General features: G+C 48.0%; 1 protein-coding gene across 1 annotated transcript; it reads right to left on the bottom strand.

Moving 5' to 3' along the window:
* Positions 1-171: 171 nt before the first annotated feature.
* LOC136199635 (uncharacterized) lies at positions 172-13,138 on the bottom strand. Its single transcript, XM_065989881.1, has 31 exons — positions 12,909-13,138; positions 12,135-12,785; positions 11,775-12,080; positions 11,444-11,722; positions 11,102-11,389; positions 10,727-11,053; positions 10,416-10,671; positions 10,261-10,367; positions 10,031-10,212; positions 9,863-9,977; positions 9,501-9,812; positions 9,147-9,446; positions 8,766-9,089; positions 8,411-8,716; positions 8,083-8,359; positions 7,918-8,024; positions 7,672-7,865; positions 7,510-7,624; positions 7,315-7,461; positions 6,189-7,264; positions 5,642-6,122; positions 5,274-5,585; positions 4,922-5,221; positions 4,554-4,868; positions 4,234-4,500; positions 3,866-4,180; positions 3,219-3,812; positions 2,852-3,160; positions 2,526-2,792; positions 2,086-2,469; positions 172-2,032 (listed from the first exon to the last, which is right to left on the bottom strand). Exons 1-31 carry the CDS (start codon positions 12,928-12,930, stop codon positions 375-377), a joined length of 10,893 nt encoding a protein of 3,630 aa, XP_065845953.1. The 5' UTR covers positions 12,931-13,138; the 3' UTR covers positions 172-374.
* Positions 13,139-13,214: the final 76 nt, after the last annotated feature.

Consider the following 13,214-nt stretch of genomic DNA (forward strand, 5'->3'; position numbering starts at 1 on the left):
TAACTAATAGGCCAAACAACGCTGCTATAAAATCACAGCGTTCGAGCCAAAGCTCTTTCCCGCGAGGAGAATTAACCGTGCCACATTCACGACGCTCGTTTACCGTAATTAAGTAAGTTCGCTACAGCGGCGTTTACGACACACCAGGCTATTCTTAGGAGCGCAGACACGAGACGGGTAGCATGCAGGTCTTGCAGTTGCCACTAACTGTAACATTCACTATCTAAAATTACAACCATTTAGGACAAAAAATGAACTCCAACGATCCGTAGTGTAGCAGTTTACTGCCAAAGCTAATGGCTACCAGTGGTAGTGCATGCCTATGCCTAATGCATGATTTGTTGTATGCGCGTGCACTGAAAGGGTTGCTGTGCCTACAGGTAAGTTGTCGGCTCGGACGAGACGCCGCCGGTGTAGTACGACGGATTTTCGAATGCTTTTTCCCCACTAGGATCCTTCTTACCTGCAACAGGTTCCGATGTTGGAATGCCAGTGTCCGATGGTTTTTCGTAGGACAGTTGATCACCGCTTTTCATCTCACCTTTATCGCCAGTTTCTCCCGCTGCTTTTGACGAATCCAAATCCTGTGTGCTGACATTCGCGTAAGCCGGACCCTGCGACGACAATTTCTTTTTCTTCGTCACCTCTTCGGGATCTTTCTGCGGAACCTCCACGTACGTATTACGCTTCTGACCGCTCGATGCAGAAGGAACATCGCCACCACTCATATCTAAGTAAGAGTCTTTCGATTGAGGCAATAGAGCTTCTTCTTCAAACATGGGATCCAATTTGGTGCCAGAAGGAGTGACAGGGCTCATTGGCAGGTAATCCTCTTGAACGGGCGGCGGCTTCGATTGGGTCGGCGTCATATTTAAATAACTCGAAGACGTCTTGCTCGGCTCGGCGGCGACTTTCTTCCTAGACACGTACCTTTGATCCAACGCGAGGTCGTAAACCCCTTCGCTCCCATCGTCGCACAAATCTCTCATATCTTGCAAAGCGTTGGCCACGTCGCCTGACTGAATTCTTTCGGACGGATTCCTCTCCCAACAGCGAAGCATCAGCTGGAACACGGACCGGGGACACAGTGGCGGACACTCCAAAGTCAAGCTACCCTGAAGAATGCCGCCGATTACTTGCTCGTTGTCTCGACCGAAATACGGCTGATAGCCAAACGAGAAGATTTCCCATAAAAGAACGCCTAGTGACCAGACGTCCGATTCGACCGTGTATTTCCCGTCGGTGATCGCTTCCGGTGCCATCCATCGAATCGGCAACGTGCCGCCTCTGCGACGATAATACTCTTCTTGATACACGTCTCTTGCCATACCAAAGTCGGAGATTTTTACCGACAATTGTTTGTCGTTTTCGCCGACGAGACAGTTTCGCGCCGCGATGTCGCGATGAACGAACTTGCGCGATGCGAGATAGGCGACGCCGGATGCCGCCCTAGCGGCGACGTCGACCAGTTGCGCGATCGAGAGAAGAGGACGCGGATGCATTTCGTTGGGACGAGCTTTTCGAATGTAGTCCTTCAAATCGCCGTGTTTCATCAGTTCCGTGATGAGATAGAGTGGTTCGTCGCGCGTGCAGATTCCCAGAAGACGGACGATGTTCGGATGATCGAAGTCCATCATGATTTCCATTTCCTTTCGGAAATCTTCGGCCGTTTCCTGCGACGATCCTCGCTTCATCGTCTTTACGGCGACTCGCGTTTTTTCTTCGCCTTTGACGATTCCCGTGGCCCAGGCGGAGTAGACTTTTCCGAATTGACCTTCGCCGAGTTCGTCTTCGATTTTGAGACGGTCCTTGCTGAATTGGAATTCGTCGTACGTTGGCCACGTCAAGAGCCAGTGAGCTCCTCCGTGGGCGTCGTACAAGCTTCGGCGTTTCTGTAAGTCCTCCATCTCCATGATTTCTAATTTTGCCTGACGACGTCTCTTTCGCACGCAAATTACAACGATCACGAGTACGATTAGTACCAGTACAGCTATGGAAACAGCTATAGCAATGATCATTGTCATGTCAGTCCCTAAACGATGATAAATAAAAAGCGAGAAAGAAACAACGTTGTACATCTTTTACCGTCGTTTGATCCAGGCGGGTTAATTGGCGTTGGAAGTAGGAATTGGCAAGGATTGCTGCTCGGACCGACGGTCGTTTGGCCGCAATCGGCGCGACTTTCAGCTTCCATAGTTACCGTGTACCACTGGTCGAAGACAATCGTAGACTCATCGACCTCCAAGGTATCTGAACCTCCGATCGATTGCCCGACGTACTTAGTATCACTAAAGACTTGCCCAATGCCCGTTTCGTTTCCTTTGAACAAATTGACACGGTATCCTTGTCGTTCACCACGCCAGTCCGGCATAGAAACGTCCGTGTAATTTAATCGAATCGCCTTCACTTTGTCTTGATCTCCTCCCTGAAGAGCTTCGCAAGTGTGAATCACAGCCGCAGACTGGGGAGCTGGAAAGACATTAAATAACGTACAGTACCTAATTGTCATATGAGCACATGCATACCTGCTGCGCAAGTTGAAACGTTTCGAGTTCCAAATGCACCCGCTCCCCGCCCCGAGTGCGCTCGAATACGTACGGTATAGCGATGGTAAGGTTTGAGACCAAAGAATTCCGCTTCACCAGTCACGTTCGAAGTATTGTATACGTGACCTTGACCAGACGATATATTAGCTTCCACTTGAAATAGAATTCCATTCGGCTCGACTGCCCACTCTAGTTTTACCCACGTCGAATTCCTGCTAACCATGTCAATGTTTGGTTTATTAGGCACTGGAAAAAGAAGACGATAATTAATTAAATGAATGTAATAAATACTCATTGCAACAAACCTCCTTCACCGGTTCTGTTTCTTCCAGAAGCGAAAGGACCTTGACCATCGACACTACACGTTTCTGCCGCGATTTCTACGCGATACATGGTGTACGGCGTTAGTTCAGTAAGCAGCGCTTCGTGATCTCCAGCGTCAAAGTCTGTTTTAGACGGTTTGCTATCGGGACTGTTGAGCGGCCAGTACTGCGCGACGAAGCCGCACAAGACGCCGTTCAGGTCAGATTCCAAAGGCGAAATCCAACTCAGAAAAAGCGTCGAACTTTCGTTTGTTTGGCTAACAGTGAAATTTCGCGGCGCGGACGACGGAGCTAATAATCATTATATTACAATCACAAAATGAGAAGAAACGTCGAAAACTACGATTACCAGATGGAGGCGTCTGAAAATATAGAGGATCAGAGACGTCTCCGAGCGATCCGTCCGCGTAACCGGCAACCAGCGTGGCCGAGAAAAGCGTATGCGGCATCAATCTTTCCACACCTTCACTCGTCTCATTGGCATTGATAACTCGCCTAATCAACGGAATAGATCCATCTATTCGAACAGTGAGTGTATAGTTCAGCAGATTCGGGTGTAACGGTCGCTCCCAATTCAAAGTCACCGACGTCGACGTAAGATCCCAATGAGTGACGTTGCGCGGTGTCCTATCATCGGGATCTACAAATTTCGTGAACATTAGGATCGGCTTGCTGCCGGCTCCCTCTCCTGAGATCGTCTTTGCTCGAATAATGACAGAGTACTGTGCCGGATATTCGAGTCCTTCTACTTCTTGAAATCGTGCCGTTGGATTGTTCTGGTGAATGATTGTGAATGTTTTTGGTGTTCCTGTTGCGTTTGCCCACTGCGTGGTGATCTCGTACTCGGTGATAATGCCGTTGGGTTTCTTCGGCGGAGACCACGAGACGAGTAGACTCGCTCGTCTCGTCGCATCGACCCGAACGGCATCAGGTGGACCCGGCTCTAAAACCCCCCAAATCAAATCGAGAATAATAAAGATCGTTATTAATTCTTACTTCCTTGATTGGTGCGGATGACAAGTAAGTCTGACGTAGGACCTTGGTGATCGTAGAGAATGTTGAAGGCTCGCATGGACAACTGATATTCCGTGTATCCCGTCAAATCGGCGACTCTCCATCGAAAGAATCGGCCATCCGGCACGCCGAGTTTGTCCGGACGCAGATCCACGTTTGTTGTCCATCCCGTTGCCGTTTCTGTAATGCGATACGAATAAGCGATCCGACCGTTTGGAAATCTAGGCGGCTCCCATTCGAGAAGGACGGAGGATGCGCCGACGTTGGGAATTCGAAACGATCCAAGAGGACCAGGAGCTGCGTGACAAAAAAAATAATAATAATCGTACATTCATCTTCTATACACGTACTTCCTTCGAGTGTATAGGCAAATGTGACGGCACTTGCATTTCCACCTTCGGCCTTCACTTCAATCCGATAGTAAGTGTACGGAGACAAACGATCGAGTACGTAAGACTCATCTCTCGTCGTCACGTTTTGCTTCTCTCCTTTCTGATCATCTGCGCTGTAAACTAGTACGTAGCGCGAGATTTTGCCAGCGGACGGAGCTAGCCACGACACTGAGATGCTTTCCGGTGTACCTGACCTTGCTGTCAGTCCTCGTGGAGCTCCAGGAACTAAAAATAAAGAACAATCAAATAATGAAAAGCAATACAAATTCTTTACTAACTTTGCTTCAGAGTCACGACGTGAGCGAGAGCGGTCTTCTCGCCTAGTCCCTGCGACGTTCGTGCTCGCATGTAGATCGAATAGTTCGTTCCTTCCGTAAGGTTTGTTATGATGATGTTACTTTCGTCTCTTTGAACCGTGAAGTTGGCAACAGAGACCAACGACGTCAAATCGCGCCGACGACGATTTGACGACGAAAATACGAAAATGCGATAGTCCAAAATCTCGCCGCGAGGTTCCGACGGTGCCGTCCAGCTCAGAGAGATCGCCGTCGAGCTCACAGGATCAGCCCGTCCCAATGAAGGAGGACCAGGAACTACACGAAGAAATAAAGCCACCATAATTCAAAACTATTACCGTACACCTTACCGTCTTCACTCGTCCGCACTGTGAGATCGTCGCTGACCGGTCCGAGGCCCTTGTTCGTTCTACCGCTCACTTTGACGATATAAAACGTGTACGGTAGAAGGCCGCTAAGCGTAGCCGACGTCTCTGTTCCGCGCACTGTTACTGTTTTCTCCGCTTCGCCGCCCTTCTGAGCGACGTACGTGACGACGTAGTCGCGAAGAATACCGTTGCGACTACCACTAGGTATCGCTTCCCAAGAAATCCTTACGCTGCTTTTTGTGGCGCGAGCCAGAGAAACGTTTGCTGGTGGCTCATCGGGAACTGTGAACAAATGGCAAATTCAGAAAAATCATTAGATATTTGCTTTTTTTACCGTCTTCCGGAGTGGTGAATTCGTAGGGGTCTGACGGTGGCCCGAAGCCAATCGTCGTTGCCGCGCCAACTCGTATTCGATACTTTCGTCCAGAGAACAGATTTCTCACTGTTGCGTTCGTCTGCGATGCGACGGTGGCGATTTCGGCTTGTGCCAAAACCCACTGACCTAAACCGTCTTCGATCTCGACCGCTACTTTGTAGTTCGTGATTTTGCCGTTTCGTTCAAACAGATTAGGTGGTTTCCATACGACAAGAGCTTCTTTATTAGGTAGAGTCGTAACCGCAATATCGATAGGACTCCCGTCCGGACCTACAAGAAAAATCACCGACAGTTTGTACAAGTAATTCCTTTCTAAATGCACTTACTGTCTTCTTGCGTCTTTGCCTCGTCAGCTGCACTCAAGCCAGAGTTATCTCCGTCAAACGCTTCAATTTGGACTCGATAATTAGTCACGGGCTTTAAATTTTCAACCTCTGCTTCACGTTGCGATCCGTCAACGCTCACTTCCAAACAAGTGACACATTTTCCTGTAATTAAATCTTTTCGGCAGGCAATCACAAGAAATCTCGTCGGAGAGCCGCCTAGAGACCACGTAACCTTCATCGTTCTGCTGGCTGGTGTCAAGCTTTTGAGTGTGGGAGATATTCCCGCTTTCTTTGGTGGAGGATTTTCGTTCTCCCACGGTGTGGATGTCAATCCAGATCGACTATTGGCCCGAATCGATAAGTAGGACCTGTTGCTATTCAAAAGCGTTTCCAATCCTTGAAGCCCAGACGTGAACGTTTTCAAAACGCACACACCGTCAGTAGCGCAATAGCAAGACTCGTCGCGATCGAGACATTGAGACTAGACAATCAGAAAGCCAAAGATCACAGATCACTTATGGGTGTCTAATTTTTTAACGCTGCATACCTGAATTTGCGAAGTAATTGTACCGCGTCCTTCGCTCGTCGCCGAACTCTTTGTCTTTGAGATAGTCCACTCGATCGTTTCAATTCCGCTCTCTTTGTCCATTGCCCTCAGTTCGAGAGTGAACACCGATCCAATTCGGCCTTCCGAGCAAAGATCTAAATCTCTGATAGGACTCTGCTCGCGTTTCCACACGATAACGTCGGTGATTGACGGTGGAGTGAAGTCTGTGTAAACCAAAGCTGAACTGAACGCCTGGTGCCCAAAAATATCTTTGGCCGTCATCTCGACTTCGTACGTTTCGCCCGATTCAAAGGGCTTCGGATGACGATAGACCCAATTCTGTTCTAGAGCCGTGAAATTCTGAGATGCGATCAGCCGCTTGTAGGTAGCGTTCTTCTGATAAAGCGACAGTCCGAAAGACATGATTCCCGAGTTATTGAACGTTTGGATGCCGGAAAACGACAGTGGCGGCGTGACGACGTCGTATCCAAACTGAGGTCGTTCAATAGGAAATAGCAGTGACGGATTTTTCTTGATGTACGTGTTGTAGAAATGGTTTTCCCAGCTAACACTAAGATCTTGCCGACGTTGATCTGTTTGCCAGTTTTTGTATTTGGCCGATGTGAACTGAAGCTTGTGACGAGTTAATAAGGCAACCGAGGAACCTTCCACTGTGTCTACCAAGATAAGACTTCGAACGATTGAGGTGTGGGAACCGTGAGCGACCGTCAATTCAAGCAGATTCATTCCCGAGAAAGGATGAATGAAAATGGGATAACGAACGGGTTGATGATCGATTCGGTGAGACTGACTAAATCGAGGCGGCATCACGAGGAAGCTGTCTCGACGCACGAGAATATAGACTTTCCACGTGTACGTTAGTGGACACGTGAAGAAGCACGTCCAACCGTTCCAATACACGCTGACGTGATCTCGAAGAGCGCTGTCACCGGAGACGATCGTCGCGCTGACGTGAAGGCGAGCTGGCGGTCGCGATGGTAGAGCCACGTCGTTGCACTGATTTGGCCATCTTCGAGGAGGATCGAGGCAGTTAAACGGAGTGTTGTCAATTGTTTCTATAGAAATAAAACTGTTTGATTTTTGCAATTGTCACTACAACTCGTACCGAGACATTCGGTGATATTTGCGAATGGCTTTTGTGATAGAATGCACGTGTCGCACTTCTGTCCATCGGCGCCGTCGCGGCACAAACATTGGCTCGTTGTCAGGTCACAACTTTCGCTCACCGAACCCGGTAAATAACATTCGCAAACTGAAAACATTTTAATTTAGCTGCGTGTAACGATAAGAGACGTTTTACCTCTAGTTGTCCGCGCTTTGACAACGGGAGTAAGTGGACCTCCTCCCGCACCCGTGAATGCCTGCATCCACACTGAATACTCGCCAAAAGACTCCAAGTTTGACAAAGTGTAATTCTACAACACGGTTTAGATTGCGATTAGTAGTTGAGAATTAGCCGTACTGTAGAACTTGGAGATACAGCCACGGATTGGACATCACTTGGCGAGGCTGGCCCGTTCTCTCTTTGATAGTAAATGACGTACTTCTCCAACAGTCCGTTGATCAGAGTACACAGCAGTTCGATCCAAGATATTAGAAGCTCCTTTCTTCCAACGGTTCCAACAACGGACAATTTCCGAGGAACGCCAGTTGGTCCTTATTGATTAGAACATAAGCATTAGTAATAACAAATCATAGTTCGCCTTACTGTCTTCTGCTGTCAAGACGATATTTGTATTCCAATCGCTGTAGTACTTTCTTCCTCCTGGTCCATCCTGAGATACTGCTTGAACAATAACGTCGTACCATGAGTAACTAGAAAACAAGTCCTTCCTAAGAGCATCAAGGGGAGGAGGTAATTAAAGATCAGAACCTTGTCAAGTTGGTTATCACAAACTCAGTTCCGTTTTTCAAAAAATCCACGTCATGATTATCGCAGCCACACATCATTTGACTATGTGCTTCTAGTCCAAAACTGTTAGTGTAGCCGTCGGAAGAACAATACAAACGCATAAATATTCCCGCAAACAATCCATTGACATCCCTTGGAGGTGGGTTAGACCAAATCACTTTGAGATCAGTCCGACCATCACTGCTGGAATTTGAACTGATGTTCTGGATAGAAAGAATTACCGGACTTGCAGGACTAGCTAGAACATCTCAATCTAATTTTGATAGACAAAGAGACATTTCTTACAAACCTGCGAAAGTTCTTGCAGAAAGAATTGCAGAGAAAGGACCAGGACCAACGCTAGTATAGGCCCGAACTTTGACGTCATAAACTACGTACTCTTCTAGGCCCGCTATAGTCAAATAAATAGCGTTTCCGCTGACATTGACAGAATGCGGATCAGTATCAAATTCGTCCCCTACGTAGTTAATTTCGTAAGCAGTGATCACCCCATTCCGATTGGCGACGGGGAGAGGCACCCAAAAAAAGACAAGATAAGCCGGTCTGCAGCCGAGACAGCCCCGGCGAAGTGAACCAAGACTCGGTGCTTTAGGAACTACGAGAAGGTCAATCATGAAAGAGCAAATGTGAATTATCTATCTGACCGTCCTCTTTTGTCCGAACTCTCAGAGGAGGATCCGGTCCTTCGGGACTCAAGCCTCCTCCGGTAGCCGCATCCATGGTGATCGTGTAGTTGGTATAAGGACGAAGACCTGTCAGCGTTGCGTTGTGCGCATCGACGTCGTCAACGTCGTATTGTCTTCGCAGCGACTCCCCGTCAGCCCGATAATATATATTGTAACCGTTCAAAATACCCAAAATGCCGGAGTCGCCTGATGCGCCGAAATCGCCAGAAATGGACCACTTCACCAGAATGGCGGTAGAAGATAAGACGATGGCGGCAATATTTCGAGGCGCAAACTCGGGTGCTAAAATAAAATCTTCTGATTACGGACAAATATATTGAACGAGAGAATAACGCTTACGAGCCTCATCCGTTTGAAATTTCACCGTTTCGTTGCTCGGAGGCCCTTCTCCCTCCGTGTTGATTACAAACACTCGTACGTCGTATTCGCGATGCGGGAGCAGATTCGTGAAATTCAACCGCGTTCCATTGTCGCCGACGTGTTTGATAAAAGTCCTATTATTCGCCTCGTCTGTAAGTTCGACTTTATAGTCGGTCAGAATGCCATTGATCCCGTCGGGATCCGGCTCGTCCCATTCAATCACGGCGAACGTCTGACCAACGAGAAGCACTCGGACGATTCGAGCAGGCGTTGAAGGATCTGACAAAATATGATTTTTCTATGTATGGAAAACGAAAATTGATCTATTCGTACGTGACGGTTTCGTTCTGACGATCACGGTCTGGGAGAAATTACTCCATTCGAGGTTTTCTAATCCCGTTACTTTGATTGCTACAGAGAACGCGTAGCGTCTGAATGGCTTTAGATTTTCTATCGTTGTCTGGAGTGCTCTTCTGTTGGCAAGAAAAATGCTTCCATTTGAAAATATGCCGTCTATTGAACTATAGACAACATTATAGCCGTCGAGAAAGTCGTCACTTGGCCGTGTCAGAGGAAGATCCCAGGTCACATAGACGGAAAATGGGCTCACGGTGACAGCAGTTACGTTGATTGGAGGAAAAAGAACTAGATAATTAATGAGTCATTCTTGCTGATTTGAAAAACGTCGTTCTTACGTCCGTCTGTTCGATTTTGAACGACTTCCGTGAGAGGCCCACCACCGGCGCCTGTAAATGCTTGCATCCACACTGAGTACTCGGTGAAGAACTCCAAGTTCAAGAGAGTGTAGTTCTGTAAAAGTAACCAGGTTGTAACAAAAATATAGCATTCCAAATTATTCATACATTTGACGAAGGAGAAATCGAGATGGAGACGTTCGAAGACATGTCTTCCCGTTGATAATAAATTACATACTTCTGCAATATGCCGTGAACTTCCTTACACGGCAATTCATTCCACGTTATGAATAGCTCCCCTGTTCCGGGTGATTTAGCAACTAACAGGTTTTGAGGAACGCTACCTGGCCCTTTAGAAAAAACATTTATGTGTAATAACCTTATTCATTAGAACTCACTGTCTTCAGGGGTTAAGACAGTGTTCGTTTCCCAATCGCTCCGCATCGTTTGTCCGGTTGGCCCAGTTCTCGTTATCGTCCACGCCGTAATTTCATACCACGAGTAGCTAGAGAACGAGTCAGATTAACATCAAGATGGTGGTGCGTATTAGAACCTTTTTAAGTTTATCACAAGCTCTGTTCCGTTTGTTACCAAATCATGTTCGTAATCCGAATCACAAGCACAGTTTGCTTGATACCAATCATGACCATACGACCCGTGAGAACAGAAGTAGCGGATTTCTATTCCAACAAAGAATCCATTGACGTCCTTTGGAGAAAGAACCCAAGACAATTTGAGACCAGCCAGACCATCTATGATGGAATTTGAAGTAAGGTTTTGAAAGGACACCAATGGAGATTTAGAGGGAGCTAAACGTTCTTTAATTAATAATCTATTGTTTCTTGGACCGTTTACTGTACTAACCTGCATACGTTCTAACAGACTGAACCAAAGAGAAAGAACTAGGACCGACGTAGGTAAAAGCCCGGATCCTGACGTCATAAACTACGTACTCTTCCAGTCCAGTCAGGTTTAATGACAGAACGTCTCCGCTCACATTAGCTATATGATTTTCCGTATCAAACTCTTCTCCAATGTAGTAAATTTCATAAAGAATGATAATTCCGTTGCGATCTTCCGCAGGAGGAGGGTCCCACTCAACACGAAGTTTGCTCAGACCACAGTTTTGTTCCACGTTAAAACAAGGATCAATAGGGGTGACTGCTATATTAGTTGGCGGTTGACTAGGCACTGTAAAAAAACAATAAGCATAAATCAAAAAGAAAGAAGCATTCTAACCGTCTTCGTCCGTGGTCACGCTTATCGGCAAACTTTCCGGACCAATAGCCACGGTAAAAGCACTGACGCTGACGCTGTAAGGAGTGAACTCATTTAATCCGGTAAGAGCAAGAGAGAGCATTCCACCGGGAACCAGCTGTGAACGATTAGTCATGACCGTAGAATACACGACCGTGTAGTACACAATGATGCCATTGCGATGGCTATCAGGAGGCGGATCCCACGATACAAACAAACTAGTCGAATTCAAGACAAGAACAGAGACATTCTGAGGAGGAGCACTTGGAGCTGAACAAAAAATAGTTCACCAATTACGCACTGGAATCATTTCATTTCTTCTACCTGTCTGTTCTGTATAGGCGCTGCTGCAGCTGGACGAACCTTCTCCTGCACTCGTCCTCGCAAAGACAAAGACGTGATACAGCGTAAAAGCACGCAGTTCTTCAAACATGACAAACGTAGTCGTTCCGTCAGTGACGTTGCTATGACACAATTCCAAATCACAAGCCAATACCCTGTAACCAACTATGACTCCATTGGGCTTCATAGGAGGCTTCCAAGACACCAACAAAGCAAATGAACCGTTCGTCATAGCCGTTACATTGACCGGAACGTCCGGCACTAAATAGGAACATTTATTTTTGACGTCACCACCATATATAGAAGAACTCACAGCCCTTCGCGCTGTTTATTTTCAAGGGAGGACTAGGCCCTTCAGGTCCTTCTCCTGCACTCGTTCGAGCTGCTATAGTTATGTTATAGTCTTCAAAAGGTTCAACAGACAAGATGTATTCGGTTTCGTTGACGTATAACACCGACGCATTCGTCTCGTCAATTCGCTGATAGTAGATGGTGTAGCCAATGAGAATGCCGTTGACGTCGGAAAACGGAGGCGGCTCCCAGGTGAGAAGAACCGACGAGACAGACGAATTGAATTCGATGACCACGCCGCTAACGTTGCGCGGAGGAGCAGTGGGAGCTAGAGAGAAAAACGCAATTTAGGAATGGCATCGATTAATTGAACCGTCACCACCTCGTTCCGCAGGCGGAGAACTTTCACTGAACAACGTTGGCTGCGTTGCAGTTGTGTTTGGCACCGACATTGGCGTTGGTGGTACTGGTGGCTCTGGTGGTGGTGGTGGTGGTGGCGGCGTTGCAGTTGTGTTTGACACCGACATTGGCGTTGGTGGTACTGGTGGTTCTGGTGGTGGTGGTGGTGGCGGCGTTGCAGTTGTGTTTGGCACTGACACTGGCGATGGTGGTACTGGTGGCTCTGGTGGTGGTGGTGGTGGTGGCGTTGCAGTTGTGTTTGGCACTGACATTGGCGTTGGTGGTACTGGTGGCTCTGGTGGTGGTGGTGGTGGTGGTGGCGGCGTTGCAGTTGTGTTTGACACCGACATTGGCGTTGGTGGTACTGGTGGTTCTGGTGGTGGTGGTGGTGGCGGCGTTGCAGTTGTGTTTGGCACTGACACTGGCGATGGTGGTACTGGTGGCTCTGGTGGTGGTGGTGGTGGTGGCGTTGCAGTTGTGTTTGGCACTGACACTGGCGATGGTGGTACTGGTGGCTCTGGTGGTGGTGGTGGTGGCGGCGTTGCAGTTGTGGTTGGCACAGACGTTGTTGTCTGCGAAGCCGTTGACCAAAGCAGAAACTTGAAGACCAGAACGACGCGCAAATCCGTTCGACCTACAGTACAAAACAACGTTCTGCGCGTGTCCGGCTGCTGGTCACGTGTATGGCTTTGTTCCGTTTTCCTGGCCACCAGGGAGGCCACCAGTATGCGGAAACAGGACCTTCGCGTGTTCTCACCTTCGATGATCTGTTTGACCATGACTTGATTCGCACGACGTACAGTAGAACGAGTCACGGTAGTCAAGCTCGCTTGCACCTCAGTTGCACCTCAGTTGCTCGTTCCTGATCGGGCGAGACAAGCGGGGGCTGACTAGAGATGAAAACCCGACGACTGTAGGTGCGGACAAGGGCTTTCGGCAACGATGCGCAATATCTGAGCCTGATAGCAGGAGATCGATTCCACGTACGTCTACGCGGTTCGGGGGGGTATGACCAGCAAACGTCTCTGATTCTCTAATTGAATGAAAGGCTAGGCACACAAAT

This window comes from Oscarella lobularis, chromosome 1 (assembly GCF_947507565.1).
Source record: "Oscarella lobularis chromosome 1, ooOscLobu1.1, whole genome shotgun sequence".
NCBI classification, from domain to species: domain Eukaryota; kingdom Metazoa; phylum Porifera; class Homoscleromorpha; order Homosclerophorida; family Oscarellidae; genus Oscarella; species Oscarella lobularis.